The sequence below is a fragment of the Cornus florida genome, unplaced genomic scaffold (genome assembly GCF_030987335.1).
Source record: "Cornus florida cultivar Cherokee Brave unplaced genomic scaffold, ASM3098733v1 CherokeeBrave_3.0.0_Hap2_Chr10, whole genome shotgun sequence".
Classification (NCBI taxonomy): Eukaryota; Viridiplantae; Streptophyta; class Magnoliopsida; order Cornales; family Cornaceae; genus Cornus; species Cornus florida.
In genome coordinates this window covers 109,363,460-109,390,111 of record NW_026775580.1, presented here as the reverse complement: position 1 = coordinate 109,390,111, position 26,652 = coordinate 109,363,460, and the positions used below count along the sequence as shown (strand labels likewise).

At 32.7% G+C, this 26,652-nt stretch overlaps 1 protein-coding gene across 1 annotated transcript; it reads right to left on the bottom strand.

Moving 5' to 3' along the window:
- Positions 1 to 3,345: 3,345 nt before the first annotated feature.
- On the bottom strand, positions 3,346 to 4,975 carry LOC132276980 (probable xyloglucan endotransglucosylase/hydrolase protein 23). The gene is made up of 3 exons (XM_059778657.1): positions 4,624 to 4,975; positions 4,310 to 4,503; positions 3,346 to 3,937 (listed from the first exon to the last, which is right to left on the bottom strand). The coding sequence occupies exons 1-3, from the start codon at positions 4,909 to 4,911 to the stop codon at positions 3,544 to 3,546; spliced, it is 876 nt and encodes a 291-aa protein (XP_059634640.1). The 5' UTR covers positions 4,912 to 4,975; the 3' UTR covers positions 3,346 to 3,543.
- Positions 4,976 to 26,652: the final 21,677 nt, after the last annotated feature.

The following is a 26,652-nucleotide window of genomic DNA, read 5'->3' as shown; positions in this document are numbered from 1 at the left end:
TTGCAACACTCTTTCACCGAAAATGTTTTATTGTTTTTGCTAACAAAAAACTTGCAATAAATGAACGTTATCAAACATGTTTCTGATTATTATTTAAAACACTTTACTCTTCAACTTGTTTTGTTTCGGGTTAAAACAAAGCGTGATGGCCACATTTATTTGCAAAATAAAACTTACTATATTTTTTAAAATAATGAAATTATCAACAGCCCAATGACCTAGTAATACCATACCCCTACTTTCCAAAGGAGGTTAAACATTCAACTAAATAATAATAATAAAATTTTATGGAGAGGAGATGTTATTATATCACATATCTTGATTATAAATTTATAACCTTTCAAAGTTTAGGCAGCGGAAAAGAAAAAAAATAATAATCTGTATTTCAATTTTGAACGCACTTATCTTCGAGGGGAAAATAAATAAATAGCAATAACCCTTTCTATACGAATTTCTTTTTATGAATAATTGTGCATGCTTGGAGTTTTGAACCTTTATTTATCATTTTATGAGGTCAAAGCAATGATATTTTGAAAATGTACAGTTAACCAAAATGCCAATGCGAATATGGAAAACATTGTCCATTTGCTCAAATTACTATTATTATTTCCAAATACCACTTATGCACACGAGCAACACTCTTATGCACAGAGGTACCACTTTTGGTTTGCACAAAGAATGGTACTTACGCATAAGAATGATACTTGCGTGCATAAAAGTGGCACCTGAAATAATAAATGGTAGTTTTGGCCAAAAAAAATGTAATGTTTCTGATTTTCATCATTTTTTCATTTTCTGGGATTTTTCGGGGTTATTTCCATCTTGTCTTGTTTTGTGTACCGAACACCGTGGGGTGTGTCGGGAGTGTTTGAGAGTTATTTGGGGTATTCCCTTGAGTTCAGGACTTTTAGAAATGCATTGGTTGTCATTTCGACATTTTTTCATTTTTCAGACTAGGAGATCCCAGATGGGACCCGCTACCAGGGTCGTTGTGTGCTGGGGTTGTGTTTCGGATTCATTACATTTCATGCAATATTACTTAATATACAATTATGCGAGTACATGTTTAATTATATGGGTGTATGGCGTTTAGTATATGTACATATATATATTTATGTTCCCTCCGTCCCAAAATAGTTGTCCATCTTTCTATTTTGGAATGTCCTAAAAAACATGTCCTATTCCAAAATTGAATGTACTATTTTTTATAATATTCCTAAACCATCCTTTTAACTAAACAACCGCAGTAATTACGAAAAACTATTTTGTCTTTTAATAAGGGCATATTTGAAACTTCACTCTTATCAATACAATAAAAACTATTAAAACTCGACATATAGGACATGTATTGTGCGACAGAGGGAGTATATATTAATGTTAAAAGTTATTATATTATGCCGCGGGACTGTCATTCTTTTATTATTGAAATGACCCGAGGGTCATTAGCAGACCCTTAGTTCCTTTCCTTTCTTTCCTTCTGAATTTTCATTTTTTTTTTTTCTTTTACAACTTCAAACTTTGATCTCTTCTAAACCTTTGGGAATTTGATCTTGCCACTTAAGGTAAAGTCGACGAGCACGTAGAGACCTTTTTTTTTATCGGAGCAATTTCTAATTTGGAGCACTTTTGAAATTTCGAAATTTGAGGTTTTCTTCAATTGGTTGAGGTTGGGGTTTCTAATACACACAATCTTTGATTTTTGTGAATTACCCTCCTCTAATTTGGTTCTAGCATGCTTTAAATTGTATAAAATTGTTTATGGTTATGTGAGTTCATGTACTAGATGTGATATTTATATGTTATCTGTAAAATTGAGTTCATATACATGCTTAATCGAATTGTATGAAAGAGCTTGTTAAATTCTAAGTGTCGTATGCTTGTGTTGCTTATGTGCCATGACTATGAGATTAATGACGTGAAATTTAGTGTGTAATTTATTCCCTAAGAATGCAAGCATGATGTATATATGAGATGTATAAAAATTGTATATTTGATATGGCTTGAAAGGCATGTACATTCAAGCATATCATTGGGCAAAAAAAAAAGGAAAAAATGTTTTGAAAAACAAGAAAATCATTTTAGGAAATGTTTTGAAAATGGGTTGTGAAAACCCGGGCGCCTAGGAGTTGCCTAGTGATCCGTAGCGTTAATGTGATCTAAAAGGAACTATGGAGAGACTCTAGCGTGGTTGAGCTACCTAGGCATGAAACGACGCCATGGAGGTACCATGTGGTTGGGGATAGCTAGCCAATCCTTCCCTTGTGGTGCCGTAGAGGTGCTATGGGTCAGGTTGTATTAACGGTTGGGAACGGCGAAATGGAATTGTTTTAGAAAACGGGGAGCGACATTGGTATGACATTACACTCCATTGACGTACATTATGTATCTATAGTTGGATGACATTAATATACATACTTGTCGTAGTTGTTGTTGCTGCGTTTTTCCCTATGGCATTATCTCATTTGTTTTTACCTATGTTTTGTGTAGATTCATAGGGTCATTAAGAGGTGCGTCTTAGACACCTCCTACTGAGCCGTTGAGCTCACCCCATTACTTTAATATTGAAAAAATATAGTTTAAGTTCAATGTTTGATGATAAATATTTTAAGTCGAAATATGTAGAACACAAATAACGACTTAATTAGCTAGGTGTGGTGCAATTTGATAATAAGAGGCCAGATGCATTATGTGGGGGTTAAAAAATTGTTGTGTTTGAGCGGCTTGTACCTCTTTGGTGGTCAAATGTCTTTTAATTTATAAACATAGCGAAATAAATGTTCTTTTAACCTGGACAGCAATACTGGTTAGGAGGAGGTCTTAAATTATAACCCTTATTTATTTATGTATTTATTTTAGTGGTCAAGTCTTAAATTAGACTCTGTGGTTGTATATACAAATTCAATATTCATGCCTAATAGATGACTCGGATGCTTTATAGTATTGAGGAGGTCTTAGATTACAACCCCTTTTTTTTTTTGGTCAAGTCTTAGATTAGACTCTGTGGTTGTATTAGTATATATACAAATAGAATATTCATGCCTAATAGAATATTCATGCCTAATAGATGACTATGCTTATAGTATTGTCTCAATCCAAACCGATCGAGTTAGGAAAGTTGGGACTTATGACAGCTTCGCGCCACTTAGGTTATTATATATATTAAAAAGAAGTTCAATTTATTTAATTTTTTGATGCATTGTTTTAGTCAATGTTATAATTTTATCGGGTGGGAATGTAGCTACGTTGCTATTCGTGCTGAAATCAATTTTCAAAGAAAGGAAAAGGTCCAAGTGATCATATACACATTAATGTAATACACTTGAGAATTCAAACAACATACTACGGTAGACAAAGCCAATATTACCGGTTAATTTTTATTCAACATTAAAGCAGTACTTTGATATATATGATATTTATTAGTGCCAAAAAATCTTAATTTGTACACATGAAACTTATTGCATTACAAATCAAAGAACAAACAACAAATGAGGTGGTTGTGACGTGATCTCGGAGTAGTACCTACTTTATGTGTATATGTTTCCTTCATGTTAGTGAGCATTCTTGAGGAAGTCCTTGAGGGAAGCGTTTGGCATCGGTGCAGTAGTTGTAAATCATGTAGTTCTTTTGCACCGTCTTAATTCTTTCTTGGCCGGTGTTGTCTAGCGACTCGGTTAGCCAAGAATTGTTGCTAGATGCGTTGGAACAAGAGGAGGAAGACGAAGCTGAGGACCATATGCAAGCTTGGGCATTGAAGTTCTGATATGAAGCTGTGAATGGTGCTTGGCTCCAATCCGTCTTGACAAGTCCTCCTCGCGTAGCCCAGTCGTCTGCGTTCCACAGACTCGAGTATATCCACATAGGTTGGTCCTTCGGAAAAGAGATGCCATATGATTCCAAGTTCTTGAACTGCCTAATGGGAGTCCCATCCACAGAGAAGCTGATACAAATGAAAAATAATAATAATAATAATAAATAATTAAACACACGTTCAAATAAATACATAAATAAATAACATTTTTTTTTCTTTTTATTATCTATTTATCAGTCTAAACTTCCATTTTCACCACCCAGTGGCAACTTTGTGATTCAAGTTTTATCCAGTGATTAAATAGGGTGGGTTCAGGTGGTTTTAAATATTTGTACCAAAAATTAATTTTATATATAGATATACCATATACATAGCTAGAGTCATATTTTGCCACGCAAATAGCTATGGACATAGAGGTTGAAAATTTTGGTGACCTAAAGCATTACTGTTAGGTCAATCCAATTAACGTGACATAAGAGAGAGAGAGAGAGAGGGGTTTACACGATGGTTTGAGGATTCCATAGAATGGAGTAGGTGTGGAAGTCCTTAGTTGGGTCGAACCAAAGATAAAACTGCTGCTCTCTGTTACCCTTTCCTTGTGTAAACACATTGGTATGTAGTATGTAAGGGTCTCCACTTAGGTTACCAAGAAACTCAAAATCGATTTCATCATGAGTGTTACCCTGGGATGACAGCTGCAAAAACATCCACAATATTAATTAATTTTAAAGCTTATTAATTAGTACTAATTAGAGCAACATAGAAATCAACTACGTATATATTAAGTGCATGACCAATAAACACGTCAAACTTACATAATATGCTGTGACAGTACCAGCAGAGTTACCGGGCACGAGTTTTAATTGCATGTCAATCTTCCCAAATAAGTACTGGTTCTTGGATTTGAATCCGGAACCAGAGGCCTTATCTAGGGAAAGCGTCAGAAGCTGCCCGTTGTTGTGTATCTGTGCTCGGCCATCGCCCCATGTGATATCGAAATCCTGGTAGAAGTTGCTCGCTGATGCCACCACCGCCACCAATAAGGTGAGCGGCACAAGCAAATTGGCAATCATTTTAGTTGAAACTACAATTTGAGAACTCATCTAGCTAAAAGGTAATATATGTGTGTTGTGAAAGTGCATGAAGATGGTGAGATCGAGTGTTTATATAGTAGTATATATATATATATATAGATATTTAGAAATAACCCAATGAATGGGCGGGTTGGAGTGGAGTGGTTGGGGAGGAAGGGCATGCGTGAGATATTTGTGTTGACTTGGCTTTGGTAAGTGGCCGGACCAGACAGCTAATGCCAATGACGTGAGGGAGTTATTGAATTTCATGGGATGGATCGTTTTATTTTTTCTACGCGGTTGTGATGATGTTTAAGTGGCCTCCCTTCAATACACAGCTGTTCAAAGAAACTTCAATCGATGTTAAACGTCCAATTAATGTTTGTGAAGAAGACACGCACAAACGTCCTCAAGTCAAAATCAAATTATATATCGAACGTTCTTCGCATATCCATGGATACGACCCATTCAATTCAGTACCATATGAACCATTCATTCCTGATACAAATTTCAATTTTTTTTTTTTCCTCAAGAATTTAATACTAATTTCAAGTTGCCACCTATATGATACATCTTACAAATATTTGTGTATTTACAGTTGTGATTTATATGTGATAAACTACTGTCCGATCTCCCAATCAGTGTGAGCCATCCCATTGTATCAGTTTATATATGATACTACAACGTAGAAAAATACATATGAGTCTATTATTACCATAAAATTTTCATAACTATTTGGGATTGGACACGTGGTTCTTGTTTCATCATATCATTCCGTTGTATATCTGGCACCAACATGGCATCATATGCCTATGTTGGCAGAATTCCAAGATTAATATTGTCATTTAAATTATTACGTAATTAATTATATATTCAGGTAGCCATAGACTCGAAAACGATTGCTAGAGAATTATGTGTAATTGATTATATATTCAAGCAGCCATAGACTCAAAAAGCTTGCTAGAGAATCAATGTACGTAGTATACATAAAACTGAATACAAAGAAGTTTGAGAACATCTACTTTAATATTAAAATGTGTATATATAATATTGTTGTTGATTTGTTAAGTCTCAAACATCTAGCTTGGAAATTAATATCATACACGAAGTCTTTTATTATACAAATGCTATATTTATAAGTCTCAAACATTAGTCTAGCATTCAAGTCAAATGTTGCTTCCATGGAAAGCCTGGCACATAGATGAAGACATGGAAAGCTATGTCAATCTTTTCTACGAGGTATGTTATAATATTCAAAATTTAAAAAGACAGTCATACATAGATATATGCATGAGCATTACCAAAGGACTTAATTTAATGGTATAACTTCTCCATCTTTAAAGACGAGTAAAGGAGTTAGAGTTCTAGTAAAGTGTGTGAGTATTTACTTATTAAAAAAATAATAATAATAATAATTCTTATGTGCTTCTATTCTTGATGAAGGGTTAATTGTTTTAGGTATGTGATGCATGCGTTTTGGATTATTAGTGACAGTAATTGGATCCTCGGGCCTCTTTAAAGCAATTCTTTGGTTATTCCCAGGCTCTTTATTTGGATCTACAGTGGCCTCGGCCCCGAATAAAGGGTGTTTTATATTAGATATTTTGGTTGTATCTTGTACATGTTTTTTTTATTGAGTTAATACATTACAGATATCTTATTGAAAATATATATCGGAAAAAATCCACTTTTAAACATTTTCCTTTTGCCATTCTTTTTGACAATCCAAATGGAGTTTTATAGTTTGATACAATTATAGGGATTAAAATCGCTGGTCCAAGTAGTAGGTAAACTAAATAGCTTTTTAGGTGTTTGTTATAGGCAAGTTGGTTGACCAATATGGTATAACAGGTGAACACAATAAAAGGAAGGTACCGTTGCGAATTTTGAACATTTTAAAACTCCTTTTAGGAGGGTGTGTTTGAAAAGTTTTTAAAAATAATTTATTATTAATTTTGGGCAAAGTGTAAAAAATTCCCCAACAACATTTATATATAAAAAAACCTCTTGATTATTAGTCAATTGTAAAAAATTTCTCTTATAAATATTTTTGGCATAAAACCTCCCTCAATTATTCTAAGGGGGTATTTTTAATTGATGTCCATTTAAATATATGTCTAAAGTATTTTTTTGAACTAAATTACTCCTTAACATAATATTCTTTAGACAATTTATTTTTTACTTTTTCTATCTCTTCTTCAAACACTATTTGGCTAGACATGGTTCTAATTGATTGACTCCTCCCTTCTTCCTACAAAGCTCTCCGATAATATGTCTCTCTACCAAGTAGCTGATAAGAGAGAGAATCACTTGATGAGGATTAGGACTTAGGGTGAAGGCAAGACAATTTGAAGATGATAGAGACCAATGGTTCATCAAGTGTTGCGGTAAGTATTTAGTTTCATGCCAAATATAAATATATATATATATATGGTAAAGTGCAAAAACACAATTTTTTTCAAATAACTTCGTTGAACTAAAAATTGTCTCATGAACTATTGATTTGTTGTAATTAAGGACAAATTCATCACAAAAGACTATTTTACCCTTTCTCATTAAAATTTTCATTTCTTATTAAATTATTTTTATTATCTTTTGTCTTATGTAAATATTAATTATATTATTTACCTAAATTTTATTATTAGTATAAATTTATCATAAAAATGAAAGAAAAAAAAAAAAGATAAATAGATTTGTAACTGTCATTTTCTAAATTGATTAACTTATTATTAAAATTTTATTATTTATAATAAAACTTATTATAACCAATTTAAACATTTTTATCGTAAAAAATTATCTTCTTTTTCGTACAATATATCGATGAAAAATTAATAAAATACTTTTTAAAAAAAATAAATACCTTCTTTTCATGTAATATATTCATTAAAAATTTAAAAATTATTTTTAAAAATTAAAGGTAAATTTATCCAAATTGAATGGAGAATATATCATCAAATTAGTATGAATTTTTTTATATAATTTATTTAGATAAGAGAAATATATTAAATGTAATTAAATAAGAAGGGGTATTATGGTCATTTAATAAAATATAGTATAGGTATTGGAGTATGTTGCAACAAATTAAATGTGATACTTTAGAGGGTTTTATGCACAAAATATAATTCAGGAGAGTTATTTGTAAATTCAAACATAGTTGAGGAATTTTTTTGAGCTACACCCATATATATATATATATATATATAATGAACAAAAGTTGGAATTTAATGATGGAAAATAAAAGTGAAAACATTGATGTAATAATGCAAGCGGCCAAATTTTGAGAAGAGAAATCTGGACTATGTAAGAACCAAGTTTGAGGAACCTGGAAAATATTCCATTTAATCATCTGGAATTTTATGAAGGAAAATGAAAGTGAAAACATTGATGTAATAATGCAAGCTGCCTAATTTTGAGAAGAGAAATCTAGACCATGCAAGAACCAAATTTGAGGAACCTGGAAAATATTCCATTTGATCGTCTGCAATAAGTTGATCCACCTTAGCATTAAAATCCAATTGTAAAGTTTGAAATCTTTCTTGAGCAGAAGAGTCAAGTTGATTGAATAATACTTCATTTGGTAACCAATTAATATCCCGCCAAATAGTGTTTGAAGAAGAGAGAGAGAAGATACAAAAAATAAAAAATAAATTGTTTAAAGAATATTTTATTAAGGGGTGGCTTAGTTCAAAAAAACATTTTAGAAAGTTATTTAAAAGATATTAGTTAAAAACACCCTCTTAAAATAATCGAGGAAAATTTTTTGCAAAAAAATGTTCATAAAGGTTTTTTTTCTAACTGACTAATAATTGAGAAATTTTTAATTTTTTTTTCCAGTCAAAGTAAGAGGAGGAGAATCTCGAATAAGCACACCCGGTGAATTGAGTTCTCAATATTGTTTCTTACACGTTAGTATATAGTGGTCAACAATTTTGACCAATTTTTTTTAAAAAATCCCCAAAAAATTATAAAAACTCAAAAATACCTCCAATACACCAATTTTTTTTTATAAAAACCTCAAAAAATATAAAAATGGCAAAAAAATTGAAATAAGTGTTTTCTGTTTCTATTTTGTCATAAGGGCATTTAGGTATTTCAGTTTTAAAATTGAAGAATTGTTCTTAATTATTTGCTCAATTTAAAAAATGTAAGGGTTTTTTCAACACCAAGGAGTATTTGCACATTTTGTATATTGAATGTGTTTTTTTTTTTTTTTTTTTTTTTTTTTTGCACTTTACCCTCTAATTTTTTTTTTATACATAACTTATCTGGAAATAAGAATATCTTACAAAGTTTGTGCTCTTAAAAGTCGATATCTTACAAAGTTTATAAGAATAATTACATATTAGTCCTACTTTTATAACATAAAGACAAATAAGTTCTAAAAAAATTTTATAGGACAATGAAGTCCTGCTTTTTATAAATATTTCCACCAAAAATCTATAATAAATAGAATCCCACTTTTACCCTTTTCATTTCCCCTCTTTCACCTTTTCCCCTCGCGCAATCATCGGCTGGCAGTCGCCAGCATCGCTTAGGGGCGGAGCTACTAAAAAGGCTAACCTGTGCTAAAACCTAGGAAAAATAAATAAATAAATAAAAGTACTATTGTACATCAGTTCACAGCCGGGTCCACATGCAATACTATTCTTCCTCTTAACCCAGTCCACTTTGCAATCCTGGCTCTGCCCCTTGGCTCTTATGTTAAAAAATTTGGGCAATTTTACAATAGTTAAACATGCATTACCTGCTCCAATAAATGAGATGTGCTCTCACTATAAATTGAACAAGCCTTTTGCTAAATAGATAAGTATCATAACTCCTAACTTGGCACCATAAACGTTTCTTTGTTAAAATTTTCAACAATAGTTTTCATGTTTTTTTCCAATTATTTACAATATTGTTTATCATATACAAGTTTTTATGGTGTTCCCACCGAAATCTAGCGCCGGCAACACAACTGTAACCATCGCCGATGACAAGATTAGCAAGGACGAAGTCTTCTGGACCAGCAACTTAACCGAACCGTTCGGTCAACTTTCTCTCTGCCACCATTAATCCTAACAACCACAGCCAAATTTTAGGGCAGATATCCTTGTCGCATTGCCGGAAACATAACCTTCCGGGTTTTGCAGAAAACCTTCAATTTCATCATCATCCACCATGTCCTTTTCTTCGTGTCAGGCGATGGGCATACCTAAGCCTCCGCAACAAAATCCCAGGGACCTAATTAACCATGATTGGCAGTGGCACCGGCGACCGTTGCCACAACAGCGATATCGGTGACCACTGTCGGAGCAATGACGTCGCCAACAATTGTTTAGGCTTTGTTTAGATATACAAGATAGAAGATAAAAGAAATTATAGTATTAGTTATGAGATAAAAGAAAGTAAAATTTATGATAGCAATACTTTCTATTTATGTTTGGATAGATATAAGAGAAAATAAAAGAAAAAATAATATATATTCTTGTTTGGATATGATAGATGGGAGAAAAGAAGAGAAATGGTAACAACCAAATTACAATCATATCCCTTTAAATAGAAGGGATATGAGTGGAATGATAATTTTCTCTTTTTAATTGTTGAGGACGCTTTCGCGATTATGAAAATACTACTTAAACGTTATCATTTCTCTCCCTATCTTCTCATTTTTTGAGATATAAGAAATGAGGGATAAGGAAGGATATTTATCCCTCCATATCCTTTCTTTTCTCTCATTTTAAACCACCCAAACACACTTAAACTCCATCCCTCCAAATCATCCCATTCAATCACTCTTAAAGGGAAAGGGTGAGAGAGAAAGGGGAAATGAAAAGGGTAATAGTGGGATTGTATTTATTATACGACTTTGGTGGAGATTTTTATGAAAAGTAGGAATTCATTGTCCTATGAAAATATTTTAGGACTTATTTGTCTTTATGATGCAAAAGTAGGACTAATACGTAATTATCCCAAGTTTATATTGCCATTTATTGAAGCAAATAATGATATGCCCTTTATTGTAGCAAATAATGATAATAATGAGATAGTTGTTTGACTTCTTAGGGAGGCGCGCGCGCACACACACACGCATATATATACAGTGATGGACCTAGAAATTTTTTTGAGGGGGGATGGACTTTTAATTTGTGGGGACAAACTTATATAGTTGGTCCATTTTTATAATTTCAATTAGGTCTTTTCATAAATTTTAAAAAATGTAAAGTATAAAATGCAAAAAAAAAATTAGAATAATAAATAAAAATAAAAATAGTGGGGCCAAATTGTAATTTGGGGGGGGGGGGGGGGGATTTTCATAAATTCTTAAAAAATTAAAGTATAAAATGCCAAAAAAAAAAAAAAAAAAAAAAAAAAAAAGGTAAATTGTAATTTTAGTAGGGGCATTTTCATAAATTTTTAAAAAAATAAGGTATAAAATAAAAATATAAAAAATCCAGTGGAGGTGCCCCCACTGGTCCCACATTGGGTCTGTGTCTGTATATATATACATACATGTGGCAACAAACATAATTCACATTCTGTATTGCACTTTACTTCTCTCTATCTTCTACCCATTTTTGCTTATTGCATTTTCTCAATAAAAATAACTATTGGGATAAATTTACAATTAATTTGCATGAATGTTGGTTCTTTAAAATCTATAAGGTATAAAGTTTATATTGGTCTTTAATCTTTATTTTAGCATAATGACAGTAATGAGGCCACTGTTTCACATTTTGTATTGCATTAAACATGTCTCTTCTATACATATTTGTTTATTACTACTACATTTTCTGCTCAGAAAAGATACATCCATGGGTTCTTTAAAATCCATAGCATTCAAAGTTTATATTGATCTTTATTGTAGCAAATAATGATAATATGGTAATGAGGTAGCTAATTTGGCTTCTTAGAGAGGCATATATACACAAACACACACACGTATAAATGCAAAAAATACCTCTAAAGTATACTCCGCGAAACATTTTTACTCATATTTTAAAAAGTATGCAAAAAACACCCTTAATTTTTTCACATTGTGCAAAATACCCCATCTGACATAAATTAGTTTTGTAATACCCGTTTTGCCCTTTTACTCTTCCGAAAATGTCCAAGGGGGTATATATATTTCTAATCTCATAGTATAGGGGTGTTATGTGTACATTACCTCATATATATATATTTTCGAAACTTTTTTCTCTATATATATCCCTAAACATTTTTTTTAAAACTTTAAAAATTTGTAGAACAAGGATTTGAATTTTTTGAGATTTCAGTTTATTCTTTTTTACTTTTTTTTTTTCGCACCAACACTTTTTAAAAATAAAAAATAAAAATTTCCAATATCAGTGTGCACTTGTTTTCGAAGTTTGGAAAAAATTCGTTTTCTTTAGTTTGCTTGTTATTTTTGTTTTTATTTTATATTTTTATCTTTATTTTTCTTTTATACTTTTATTTTATATTTTTATCTTTACTTGTCCATTGCCGGCATCCTCAAATAGTGTCATTTTCAGTCATTTTATAAAATTATTTATTTTTATATATTTTATAAAATGGTTCAGTAAGGGAAATTTAGTCAACTTAGTGTTTAAATTTGTAAGAGGGACCTATTTGGATCAGATTGAAACTTTAGGGGTTTTTTTTCACCAGAGAGGCATTCACCAATAGTGTCTTTTTCGGTCATTTTACAAAATTATTTATTTTTATATGTTTTATAAAATTGTTTAATAGAGGTAATTTAGTCAACTTAAGGTTTAAATTTGTCAGATTGACCTATTTGCACCAAATTAAAACTTTAAGAGCGTGTTTTGCACGCAAGGAGTGTAATATGCACTATATATATATATATATATATATATATATATATATATATATATATATATATATATATCAACATAATTCAAATTTTGTATCACATTTCTCTTCCATCAATATTTGCTTATTACCTTTTGTGCTCAACAAAGCTATTTCTACGGGCTCTGTGCAAAATTTATATCGGCCTTTATTGTAGCAAATAATGATATTAATGAGATAGCCATTTGGTTTCTTTAGAAGACCTATATATATATGTGGCAACATAATTCACTTTCTGAATAGTATCAGACCTCTCTCCTCTATATTCACATATATATATATATTTCACCATTTTTTGGCAACTCAAAATTGGAAACTTGGTTCGCCTTACTTCTTTTGTCATGTCCGAAGAGAAGACACTATGGCTGTGAGGACTATAAGATTTTATTTTGGAATCTTAGTGGCCCACCATTAAGCGTAGTAGGGAGACTACAAAGCTGTGTTTGGTGTGCAGGAATGGAATGCCCATTCCAACAATTCCTTTATTTGATATGCAGTTTAAAGTGATAGTGACCATTCTATTGGAATGAAAATCCATTTCACAACTAAACTTATGAAATGGCCATTCCATTACCAAGTAATTTTTTTTTTTTAAATCAACTTCCCAAAAAACCTTCATATTCCAAGTAAAAAAATTACCACTATCTTCCACCACAACCACCGCCTTCCACCACCACCACCGTCACTGACTTTCACCATCGTCCACCGCTTTCCACCACCACCACCTTTCACCACCAACACTGTCTTCCTTTGCTCCTTTGCTGCAACCACCATTGTTGTCACCACCGCCTTTCACCACCGCTATCGCCACCACCTTCCACCACCACCACCTTTCACCATAGCTACTGTCTTTCACCTCCACTGCCGCCGCCACCACCTTTCACCACTGCCACTGCCTTTCACCACCACTATAACTTTCCACCATCGTCTTTCACAACCGCTACCGCCTTCTATTATCGCTTCCTTCCAATGTCGCCACCGCCACCACTTTCCACCATTACCGCTGCCACCGTCTTCTACCATCGCGGCCACTGCCTTCCACCGCCACTACTATCGTTACCTCTACTGTCTTCCACCACCGCCACAGTTACCTCCATTGGCTTCCACCACCGCCATTTACACCACTACTGTCTTCCACCACCACCGTCGCTGCCATCTTCCACCATTGCCACCACCGCCACCTTCCACCATTGTTACCGCCGCTGCCTTCCAACACCCCCGCCTACACCACTACCACTTTCCACCTCCACCACCACCATCACCACTACCATCGTTTATTTTGAAAATATTATTAGAGAATGTCATTTTGTTAATTTAATTTTTTTGTTACTAAGTGGGATATTTTGGATAATTCAATTTGAAATTTATTATATTCTAAATTTTAAACTGGTCTAACTAAATACTAGAATGATAATAATTCCTACACATTTCATATTTACAACTAAATAATAGAATAAGAACTGACATTCCATTCTATTCTCATTCACATTCCCATTCCCATTTGCATTCCATTCTATTTCTGCACACCAAACGCAACATAAGAAAGGGTCACTGTGTGTCTCTGTCAATCAAGTCAGCCTATTTCTTTTACTTTATCTATTTAATTATCGGCTATATTTTCGATGGAATTTGACTAAATGTATGATGTGCATGTCCTGTATGCAGAATGGAACCGAAATCTATAACTCATTTATTTGGCAGATGTTCGCGAGATTTTAGTGTGGAAGGTCTCTCTCATTCGCCTTGATGTTTCTGTGGGACATGGGACTTGGGATGTATGGTAAGAAATCAACTAAATGTTTGGGAGCAATTTGAAACTGGTGTTCTTCTGAAAGCTATGGCTGCTTATTTGTGCTGTAGAATTTGGATGGCTCGCGATGATGGGAAGCCAGTAATATAGCTCGTTCTGTAGCAGATGAATATTTGGAATATTCTCAGATATTAACAGATGAATGGCACACTCTCATAATGCTGAGGAAACAATTCTAATTTTTTTTACTATGGGAGTAGGTGGAAACGTCCTCCAACAGACATTCTTAAGATCAACACAGATGGTGCATGGTGCAAAAAAACTTCTTTGGCTGGTGGTGGATATGTGTGTAGAGATGTTTATGGTATTATTCTTCGTGTTGGGTGTATCTTTTTTCATAAACTCTTTGACCCGTCGTTAGCTGAAACGTCCATTCTTCGTCAAGCATGTGCCTTTGTTATTGAATGGGGTTACCGAGATGTGATTTTTGAATGTGATGCTAAAGGTCTAGTGGATGTAATTAATCAACATAGTTCAAGTCCTTCTCTCCATGTGGTGGTTGCAAATATCAGATTGGTTAGTGCAACATGAAGGTTTTTTAGTTGTTTTTGCACCTCGTTCACATTGTTGGGAAACGTGCAAGTTTTAAAAACTTTTTGAGGGATTTTGATTCATAAATCTTGATTCATCACATAGAGACAAGTTTTATGCAAAAATAAAATATGATGTATCGTTCAATTAATGGATTGAATACTTACATCAAAGGGCTGAGCAAACCTTTAAATCTTTCCTCTAAAGTGAATGTTCTCACTTATTATAGATCCCTTAGCAAGATGCCTTCTTCTTGGATCTCTATCTTTTTGGTAGTTGTTTTACTTTTAGGAATCACTCATAAGCCTCCATGAATGACCTTGGAAAACTAAACTTGTGGGAGCCTCCATTAGATGAGAACATTAACCCTAATTTTCTAGAGAGGAAAAATATATTCCTTTTTCCTTCTTCCAAAAAATCACTCCTAAAGTATACATAGACCATGTATATATATAGGCAATATAAAGACAAAGAAAATGAAACAATAAATCATTCTCAATCTCTAATTCACATGTCTCAAATCTAATAGGATTCCAATATCAAGTTGGGCTATGAGTGACAATCCTTTGGGCTTATTATTTTATTGGCTACAATGAATTAATAATTGGTCCGGTCCATGGACCCAATTCAATTAATTCATAAATTAATTTCTATTCCACTAAAAGAAATTAATTGCACTCCAATTAAATAATAAATAACCTCTAAGTCAATGTTGTACTTTGACCCCTCTTGTATAATTAGTTATCGTATAAATAAAGCCATCAATCCGATTACTTAATTAATATATTTATTTTGGTACCATTGATTATTTCTGACTTGATCACAATAAAATATTTGTTTGACAAAAATAATAATTTAAATAAATATATATATAATAAATCATTTTGTCTAAAAACACACGAAGGCCTTTGAATTTACTCTGTGATCAACCATAATCAATACAAAATAAATACAAGTAGCAATGATGCAAATATTGAAAATATAACCCTCTAACTATTAATTACATAACTACCCAAAGTGTCGGTCTAAAGATCCCGAAGAATCCGCCGAACAAATCAAAGTAATTATTAATTAATAAAAGAGTCTATAATTTTCTCATGCTTAAGAGTCTAATGCCATGACGGTGATAGGGAGCAATTGCATACGACGGTTCTCGCAATTTATCTCAACCTAACACGGATCCAGTTTAAGTCTTAATTAATTATGAATCTATCCATAATTACCGACTATGAACAATTTATAATTACTATTTATATTCATGTATTGATCGCCATCACATACATATATAAATATCTCTTATAATCAAATGGACACTATCAATTCTATAATGAATCTAAATATAATACATTGAATTCACCAATTGTATAAAGCACAAATATATCAGAAACATCAGGAACATATGTCACTATAATCCATATGGGAATTTGCTATGCCAGGACATATAAATCCCAACAGCTCCCACTTGCCGTCATAGCCAATTCAAATTGCATCTAATTCCAATGTTATCCAGATGACGATCAAAATTATTGATCAATAACATATTTGTTAATGGATCAACAAAGTTATGTTTTAATGTAATGTTCTAGCTACAAGTACATTTTCTTGCCGGACAATATCATGTAGAACATGATACTTCCTCTCAGTGTATCTTGTTCCTCTATGGAACCTTAGGTCATTGGTTTAGACTACTTCTACACTATTGTGGCAATATAGCTCGATAGGCAGCCTAGTATGCTCCACAACCTCTAAATCAGTGAAATCAAACCAAAAAGCTTCCTTTGCCGCCTTTAAGGCTGCAATGAACTTTCCCTGCAGGTTTGAGTTAGTAGTTGAAATCTGCTTAACAATCTACTAACTAATTTCCCTTCCATTGAGTGAACATACACTAAGTCATGAACCTCATAGTATTTACTGTTGATTGAAAATCAGAACTAGCATACCTTACTAGGACCATAACATCACATCCATAAATGAGTATGAGATCATTGGTTCTCCTAAGGTACTTAATAATATTTTTCACAACAGACCAGTTATCAAGTTTAGGATTGGACTGATATCTACTGACTATCCCTACTATGTAGCGGATGTCCTGTTTGGTATATACCATGGCATATACGAGACTCCCATATGCCAAAGCATATAGTTCCAGTCTTATTTGCTCAATCTTTTCTGTCAGTCTTGTAAAACTACCTACTGGATAGAGCAATCCATATCAATCAAGCAAGAACTCATTCTTTGAGTTTTGCATATCAAACCTGGTCAAAACTTTATCAATATAGGATCATTAAGATAAGCCTATTTTCCTTTTAACCTGATCTTGCAAAAGCTTGATCCAAGAAATATAGCTTACATCTTGAAAATCCTTCATTGCAAAATTATTGAACAACTACCTCTTTACTGATGACAAAACTTCCACGTCATTATAAATGAGTAGGATGTCATAATATATAGAATTAGGAAAAATAATGACATTCCCTCATACACACATGATTTAATTACTAAGAAATCCTCTGGTATTCTTTTATAGATTAACTTGCCTTCCATATGTATCACCCTACTAGAAAGTTCTACAAGATTCCAGATTTAATTAGAATACATAGATTCCAACTCTGATTTCATAGCAACTCGCCAAAACGATCTATATCCATATCGGTTCACGCTTCCGTGTAGCTTACTGGGTCCAACTCATGTTTAACAGGGATGTCCATAACGGTCTCACCTAAAAACATTATTCTGTCAGATTGGATGATAATCCTCCCACTACATCAATGTACCGATGCAGGAATCTATGTACAAAATGATGCTAACGCATCAATAGGGAATTCATATATTATTCTTAATTTCTATAATAAGTGTGTTCACATATGATACATATAGTACTCATACTATATTCTCTAACATTATGTTATTAGGTATGTAATTCATAATATGATCCTCCTATAAATAAACAGTGAGTGTAAACAATCAACTTTAATCATTGAGATCATAAAATAAGCTATCCTAGTGCCTTTAGAGTAACTATCAAATCTATCATGCATATGATCTGCTTTCAACTTACTTGTCCATATCAAGCGCAAATGTGCAAGACTACCCCATATGTGCAAGTGATTCAAACTAAGATTTAGTAAAAAAACACAGCTCCAACGGTATCCTTGAGATAAACTAAAATAGAATGCAGTTCACAATGCACATCGATATCATTAAGGCTAAACTTTTAAATGAAAGAGATAATGTAGCATAACTGTTCATAGATCTAACCATGTTAAGCGGAATTCTGTTATTCCTATTTGACACCTCAATCCATTGAGCGTCAATTGCGAAAAACTGGTACACAACACCCTCATTGACCATATAGTCTTTGCACTATCCCAAGAAATACTCATATCCACAATTAGATCGAAGTGTTTTGATAAGTTTACCTAATCTGTGCTCCACATCAGTCTTGACACTTTCAGAATATACCAAAAATTTAATACTTGTGTCGCATCAGATAAATTTATCCAAAACGTAAGTAATCTTGCTTGGATGTTCATAAAACCACACGTGTCTGTGTATACCGACTCCAATTGTTCTTTATGTCTATTTCATTTGACTGATTAAGCCTTTAGGGTTATCTATCTTTCAAAACAGGATTCACAAGTTGGTTTAGGCTCCTCTGCCTCACTAGGTTATAAACCTTCTTTGACCAATTTTTGAATCTTATTTTAACTGATTATAATCCAAAAATAGACACTACAAATACAATGAGTCAGTAATAACAAATTTTCTCTTAACATTCAATCTAGAAGATACAACATTAGTTTTTACATCCTGCAAATATTTAGAACTTGTGATTATAGTATATTAACTATCTTTCAATGCACCAGAAGCAATCGCACATCTATTCAATTTTATAAAACCAGTTTTACAAAATAACAACACAGTTTTTATAAACCAAAAGAGAAACAAGAATTAGATTGCGTCTAACATCTGTGCATAAAGATAATTCTCGAATACTAATATCCTCATACTCTCTAATTTCAGATGTAATACTCCCACTGACTTAGCTACAACCTTGACATCAGGTCAAGTACAAATATATTCTATATCATCGAGGCTTCTGGATTCCTGAAATCCTTGCAATGAATTGCAAACATGCTTAGTGGCTCCAAAATCTATCCATCAGGAATTAATAGATACAACCACATAACATGACTCAATGATTAAATATATATTTTCCTATGCCACGTCATTGCTTAGACAGTTTGTCCTTTAATGTCTTAGTCAGTGGCAAAAGAAACAATTTCCTTTGCCCTCAATATACACTGCCTTATTCCCTTTAACCTTTTTGGATACCCATATTTTGTGCTAGCCTAATCCTATTATCATCCTTCTTTTTTCCTTTGCCCGTCCACTTGGACCTAGAAGAAGATGGTATAGACTAGGTTAGATTGATAGGAACACCCATACTCTTGATTATCCCTTCATCTGTTACCAATTCTATAAGAATATTAGCGAGTGTGAACTCAAACTGATTCCTTATTTAGTTTACTCTGAAAGAGCCGAACCAGTTTGGTAACAAGGCAATAATCATGTTAATTTGAAACTTACCATTCAAGTCAGCTCTATTGACCTCCAGTTCAATTTTTCAATAATAAACAATCATTTTTAAAATACGATCTCATACTGGAGGTCCTTAGGCTATCTTAATGGTATTCAAGTCTGACATAGTATTTAGACATCTCCTCTATCTAATATCACTAAAACACCTCATTGATATTTAACATAATGTTTGAAGAAAATAAAATAATGTAAATGTTAGCTTTGGAGCGTATTCGAGGTAAATTCTAGAATATTGCACCAAGTCCTATCATTTGCCTTATTTCAATTATTAAAAACATTAATCTTCTCTTGGGTATCTTAAAGTAAAATGATTAGGTTTAGCAGTAGTAAATATATTTTGTATCACTATGTTATGAATAAAATATCTAAGTTCCTTTTCCAGTCAATATTAATAAGGTCCAGTTTCATTGAATACGTAAGCAAGCAGATAAAATGGATTAGACATAATTAATCTGAATATAAATGCATTCATACAATATTCAAAGTGAATTATTAATACTGTCATGCATATTTAAAATTAAAATGAGTTTGTTATTACGTAATTTAATAAATCTCAATAAAATCAGAGATCATTATCATTATTGGTAAACAATCACTTTTAATTAATGCGGGTCCCTCAATTTCGTAGCATAATAAATCACCCAATCAATATGTAGAACAACTCTAGTATACGAGTTCAACTATTTACAACATCCTACTGTTGCCTTCCAACCGCGCGCAGTTTAGTACAAAGGAAAATATCTCTTTCCGACATATTTTTAAATGAAGTCAAGGTCTGATTGTACAACTCATACTTCCATTTCCAACCAACAAATGAGAGGTATGCATTGTGAAAGATACAAAACCTTCAAAGTTGTCACACTAACCTCCTTGTGCCAACAATATCACAGATAAAATTCCGACAAGTGAAGTAAACACTTCCAACTGTCCATGAAAATCTAGGATATACACCTCAAACATATCCTTTATGGTCTAATTTAATCTCTCGATTAAATCCTCCGTCTATAGATATGAGGTAAAGCTGCTGCTCCAAAATCTTCATAAAGCTCATTCGAAATAGCACTTTGCATCCACTAATATGGACATTCACATGCTATAACACCACCATCACTGAACTATAGAACTACTATGAAGTTCTAAAATAAGTATCACTCAAATTTATGTCCTCAAGCGATCTTTCTCAATCCACCACTCAGATTCCATATGAAAAATTAAAATTCCAAATCAATGTCGATCCTTCCCATCGACCGTCACTCCTATTTAATTCAACTTCCATATTTGTTATAGGAAGTGGCTAAAGATTCCTACGATATCCGATGATCAACTTTCCACCTTTGTAGCATGTTTTACACTTAGGGCAATTGTATATGCATCCTTATCTGTATCTGTTCACCAAAATCGATATTTGATGTCGTGATATACCTTCTAACCATTTGGGTGTACCAAGAAAATTATAAATTTCCATCTCAGTTGCCCGACCGTCATATCATTATTTACAGAAACTACGAAATCCTCCTCGAGTACCTTAAACTCCATCAGCTCCAATATTCAAAGTTGACCTTCTCAACTACCGTAGTAATAACAAGTGTTATTATTACACCTGCTATAAATGCATCTAATAACTCAACAACTAACCGAAAGATTTAAATATTCTATCATTTGTTAAGAGCATCCACTTCCATAATTACTTCCACCAGACGGAACTTGATATAAAGTGTGAATTACCACTTCTATCTATCTAAACCGTCATCCATTCTATTCGTATGAACTAAAGTCCTACCAGTTCGAAATAGACAAGAACTAAGCTGACCTAACTTATCAGTCAACCAATATCCCATCCAGAATCATGACCCTTGTGCGAAGTCAGCAATCCCTCAACTAAATCCGTGGAAAATGCTATCTCATTTCCACTTCAATATAGGGAATAGCTGTAAATGATCTAGTGAACTCTAATGGTCCATCTCGACTATCTAATAAAAATTACAATGGGAGACAAAATCACTATGTCCCCCCTCCTGCCTGTCCTCCAAACGTCTGCTTCATACCGTGAAGTATCATATTTCCACTAGGATAAATAAAGAACTAAGAGTTGTGAAACTCAGTCTTTGCATCCTCCATCCAATTTGTCTGCAGAAAATACTGTTAATCCGGTACCACCAGTTTTCGTCGGAACGCGCGTGTGGAATGTTCCTTTGTCTGGCGCGTGTATCTCACGAGCCAGAATGCTGACCTTGTCTTTGCTCCATTGGCGCGTGTTACATACGCGCCCCTTGGATTGGAGGTGCAAGATACGCACCAATGCTGCGCCACACTGGATTATTTTCCAGCCACCTTTGTTGATCTAGTGGCTTGTGATCCGGTTACACCATATTATGTTGTACCGTAATGCACTGGATCGGATGTCCATCTTCTGGCACTACATTGCCGCCGGCGACGCTCCGGTTATCGGAAAACCGCCGAAAATTCCAGAAAATCGTTTAAAAAATTCTAGAAAATCTAAATTAAGCCCAAAAAATTCCCGAAAAATTATGGAAAATTCTTGAAGCCTAATTGAACCCTTTTGGTCCTTCTTGAAGCTTCATAGCATCCTTTGATGAAGATTATATGGCTTTAAAAATATTTACAATTTAAAATATAACGAAAAAAATAAATTACATCATTGAATTGTCAAACGGCTAAATCAAAACCTTAATTACATTCATCCAAAGATAAAATTATATTCAATATACCTATAAGCTTCATCCATGACCCAAACACACATCATCATCCATTCACAATTATACATACGTCGTCGTGTATTAATATATATCAATATATTAATTCATACATCAACATACATCACTAAATAAATATATGCATATTAAAATTGGATCCATGAATGATCTCTAGTAATGAATCAAACCATGCTCTGACACCACTGTTGGGAAACATACAAGTTTTAAAAACTTTTTGAGAGATTTTGATTCATAAATCTTGATTCATCACATAGAGACACTCATAAGCCTCCATGAATGACCTTGACCCCTCTATACATAATTAGTTATCGGATAAATAAAGTCATCAATCCGATTACTTAATTAATATATTTATTTTGGTACCATTGATTATTTCTGGCTGGATCACAATAAAATATTTGTTTGACAAAAATAATAATTTAAATAAATAAATATATAATAAATCATTTTGTCTAAAAACACACGAACGCCTTTGAATTTACTCTGTGATCAACCATAATCAATACAAAATAAATACAAGTAGTAATGATGCAAATATTGAAAATATAACCCTCTAACTATTAATTACATACCTACCCAAAGTGTCGGTCTAAGGATCCCGAAGAATCCGCCGAACAAATCAAAGTAATTATTAATTAATAAAAGAGTCTATAATTTTTTCATGCTTAAGAGTCTAATGACATGACGGTGATAGGGAGCAATTGCATACGACGGCTCTCGCAATATATCTCAACCTAACGCGGATCCAGTTTAAGTCTTAATTAATTATAAGTCCATCCATAATTACCGACTATAAACAATTTATTATTACTATTTATATTCATGTATTGATCGCCATCACATACATATATAAATATCTCTTGTAATCAAGTGGACACTATCAATTCTATAATGAATCGAAACATAATACATTGAATTCACCAATTGTATAAAGCACAAATATTTTAGAAACGTCAGTAACATATGTCACTATAATCCAGATGAAAATTTGATATGCCAGGGCATATAAATCCCAACACACATAATATGGTTACTCACGTGTTAGCTGTGAGGGCTCTTCGATGTGAATATATTTATGTTTTTCTTACTAAACTTTCTATGTATCTTCAAGAGCTTGCCTGTAATAATGTGTTATTCTCTGTTTGATATGATTACAAGTTCTTGTCTATGAAATAAATAAAATAAAATAAATTAATTATCGGCCATATTTTAAATAATTAATTGTAGCTGATTTGTTTTACTTGACATATTTTCTGAAAGCAGTAAAATTGTCAAAGTTTTCCAATAGATAAGTCGAGAGTCTCAACAATTTATAAATGAAAAATATTAGGCCAACATCTTAAAGCAGTTTTATACCCATAGATGGAGGATTGAAATTAGGACTTCCATGCATGACAAAAAAAGAGGGAATGAACAAGAGACCTTCACTTAAAATAAAAAAACAATAAGCAAGAGATGTGATAATCATTCCTTAATGAGGAGTGTCACAGTTGCAGTTATGATTGGTTAGTTTTAAATGCATTAATTATTTGAGTTTATATTTTTATGGGACTCTACAAATATTACTTTTTAGACAAAAATACCCTTTTAAATTATCTAGTCTTTCTTCTTATCTCCTTTTTTAATCGATATGAGGATATGTGCGTGTATATATATGTATGCGTGTGTGTGTGTATATATAGATCTTCAAAAGGTCTTTCCTTTTAACACAAAACCACTATCACCCTATTTTTAGTTTCTATATTTAATTTTACCATTACAATCAACTGAAACAATAAAAGGTAATTATCAAAAAAAAATAAAAATAAAAACCTTTCATAAAAAAATTTGCCCAACTTCAAATTGAAATACAAAGAACTTTTGTTCAAACTTTAAATGAAATTTTCTTTAATTTTAACTCCAATGAATCAATTCGATATTCCAAAATGTAATAAATTTACTTATACTAGAGAAGTATATTAATTTACTTATGCTGAGAACAACAAAATGTTTCTTAGGAAAAAAGCTATAATATCATACTGTTGTTGCAAAATTGAAAGATACGAGTATTGTTTTTATTTCAAAGAAACATCTAAATAAAAACAAATTTATTAGTAAATTATACGGATATTATTTTTTTTTTCAAAGGTTTCTATTTTTATTTTGATAATTATCTTTTATTTTTAGAGTAGGCGGTATGGTAAAATTAAATATAAAAACTAAAAACAGGGTGGGAGTTGTTTTGTGTTGAAAGGAAAAGCCATAGGTGGGTTTGAAAATTGAATCTAACAGTCTATATAAAAAGTGTGGATTAATTTTCTTACTTTATGGATAGGAATGACAATTTACCCCAACCCGATAGGGAACCGTCCTGCCTCCGCCCAATTTAAAACTGGTTTGGAGAACCGTTTATTTAAAAGGGGTGAGGATGGGGGTTGGGAAAAAAAAGGGCCGGATTTGGGGGGCGGGGGGCAGGGTACCCGCCCCGATTACATATGAAATTACTCCTATTAACCCCTGTCATGTATTGTACTTACGATTTAACATATTATATATATATCGGTGCGGGGGCGATTATGGGGACTAGGGGTAAAAAAATAATCGATTATGGGGCGGTTTTGGGAGACTAGAATCCTCTCCAGAAAAGGAGAGGTCATGCACACTCACCAACCATTGGATTGAATTCTCCCATTAATAATGATGTCATATCAATGGTTAGTGGGTGTGCAAGTCCTCTCTCTTTTCGGAGAGGATCCTCATCCAGTTTTGGGGGTGTCAAATTTAAACGGGATGGGGATGGAGATGGGAAATAAAAAACCCGCCCCATTGCCATCCCTATCTATGGGGAGTAAGAGATTAGGACTATATATATATAATAACTAATGTTATGTGAATGGATGCGGAAAAAGGAAAAAAAAGTTAGATAGGATAATCCATTCACAAGAGATTGATTCTGATGGGAAAAAAAAAAAAAAGATAAAGAAAAAAATCTGGAAAAAAAGAAGAGAAGAGAGCGAGAAAATAATCCATATACAAGATAGATTATGAGATTTAAAAAAAATATACAAAATTAGTTTTATATACGTGTATATTTCTTTTTACTACTATCTTTGATGAATGAATTATTTCCTTTTTTTTAAAAAAAATCCATTTATACAAGGATAGTTTTAAAAATAAAAACAAAAAGAAACATATATGCATATATACATATAGATATATATATATATATATGAAAAAGAGAGAGGAAAGAATCCATTCACTCAAGGATAGGCGTAAAAATATATATATATAATTGATCTCAGAATCCATCTTGTACATGTATAGATTATTTTTTAGCTTATTTATTTATTTTATTTTACCTTTCTTTTTATTCTTTTTGGATTTTTCCTGGGTTTTTTTTTTTTTTTTTTTTTTCCTTCTCCTTCCTTTTATTTTTTTCGGAATCCATCCATCATCTCTTGTGAATAAATTATTCTATCTATATTTTTTTTCTTTTTCAGAATCCATTCGCATTACACTAGTTACATATATACGCACACATCCTCGATTAAAAGAGGTGAGAAGAAGAAAGATTAGATAATTTAAAAGGGTATTCTTGTCTAAAAAAATAATATTTGTAGAGTCCCATAAAAATAGAAACTCAAATAATTAATGCATTTAAAATTAGGATAATTCCTTAAAAATAGAGTTTTGTAGGTCAAAGGCCAAAAAGATAGAGTCAAACTTCTATTTTTTAAATAAATGGAGTTTTATGAAATGATGAGTTGGACATGGAAACTTATTGCAAAATGACCCAACTACCATTTCTCTCTCTTCATATCTCTTTGTGATTGTCTGCCCTTTCAGTCAAAGCTTTCTTTGCCAGTCTTTATAAATCTCTTCATACCTGAAAGTTAATGATGAACTGAGTCAAGAGTAACGATGATGGCGACGATGGAGTGTTCTTACCGGCGACAAGTAAGGATTGAACTTACCAATGAGATGCGAGTCAGAGCCTGGTCTGGACGACGACGGAGCTGTAATGACCCGGATTTTTCGGATAAATTTTTTTCGTTGTGTTTTCCCTTCTGAGTTTGGGTTCTTGTCGATTAGTATCGTCTCGAGTGCTTTGGAGTGATTTCCGAGACTATTTTCTGTGGATTGACAACTTCCTTTGAGGACCGAGTCATTCCCATATTTTTCGTTTTTTGACACTATTTATTTTTTGTCTTTTTCCCTATTCCGTCTTTTCCTCATTTGTCACTCTGTTTGCGTAACCACACTTCTTGTGTTCGGAGTTGG

What these genes read in the sequence shown, in the direction of transcription:
- LOC132276980 (XM_059778657.1), bottom strand. Translation starts at nt 4,911, where the DNA reads ATGAGTTCTCAAATTGTAGTTTCAACTAAAATGATTGCCAATTTGCTT. An exon ending in GTACTGTCACAGCATATTAT is followed by an intron (nt 4,504 to 4,623) that starts GTAAGTTTGACG and finishes ATGTTTTTGCAG; the next exon opens with CTGTCATCCCAGGGTAACAC. An exon ending in TGGAATCCTCAAACCATCGT is followed by an intron (nt 3,938 to 4,309) that starts GTAAACCCCTCT and finishes CATTTGTATCAG; the next exon opens with CTTCTCTGTGGATGGGACTC.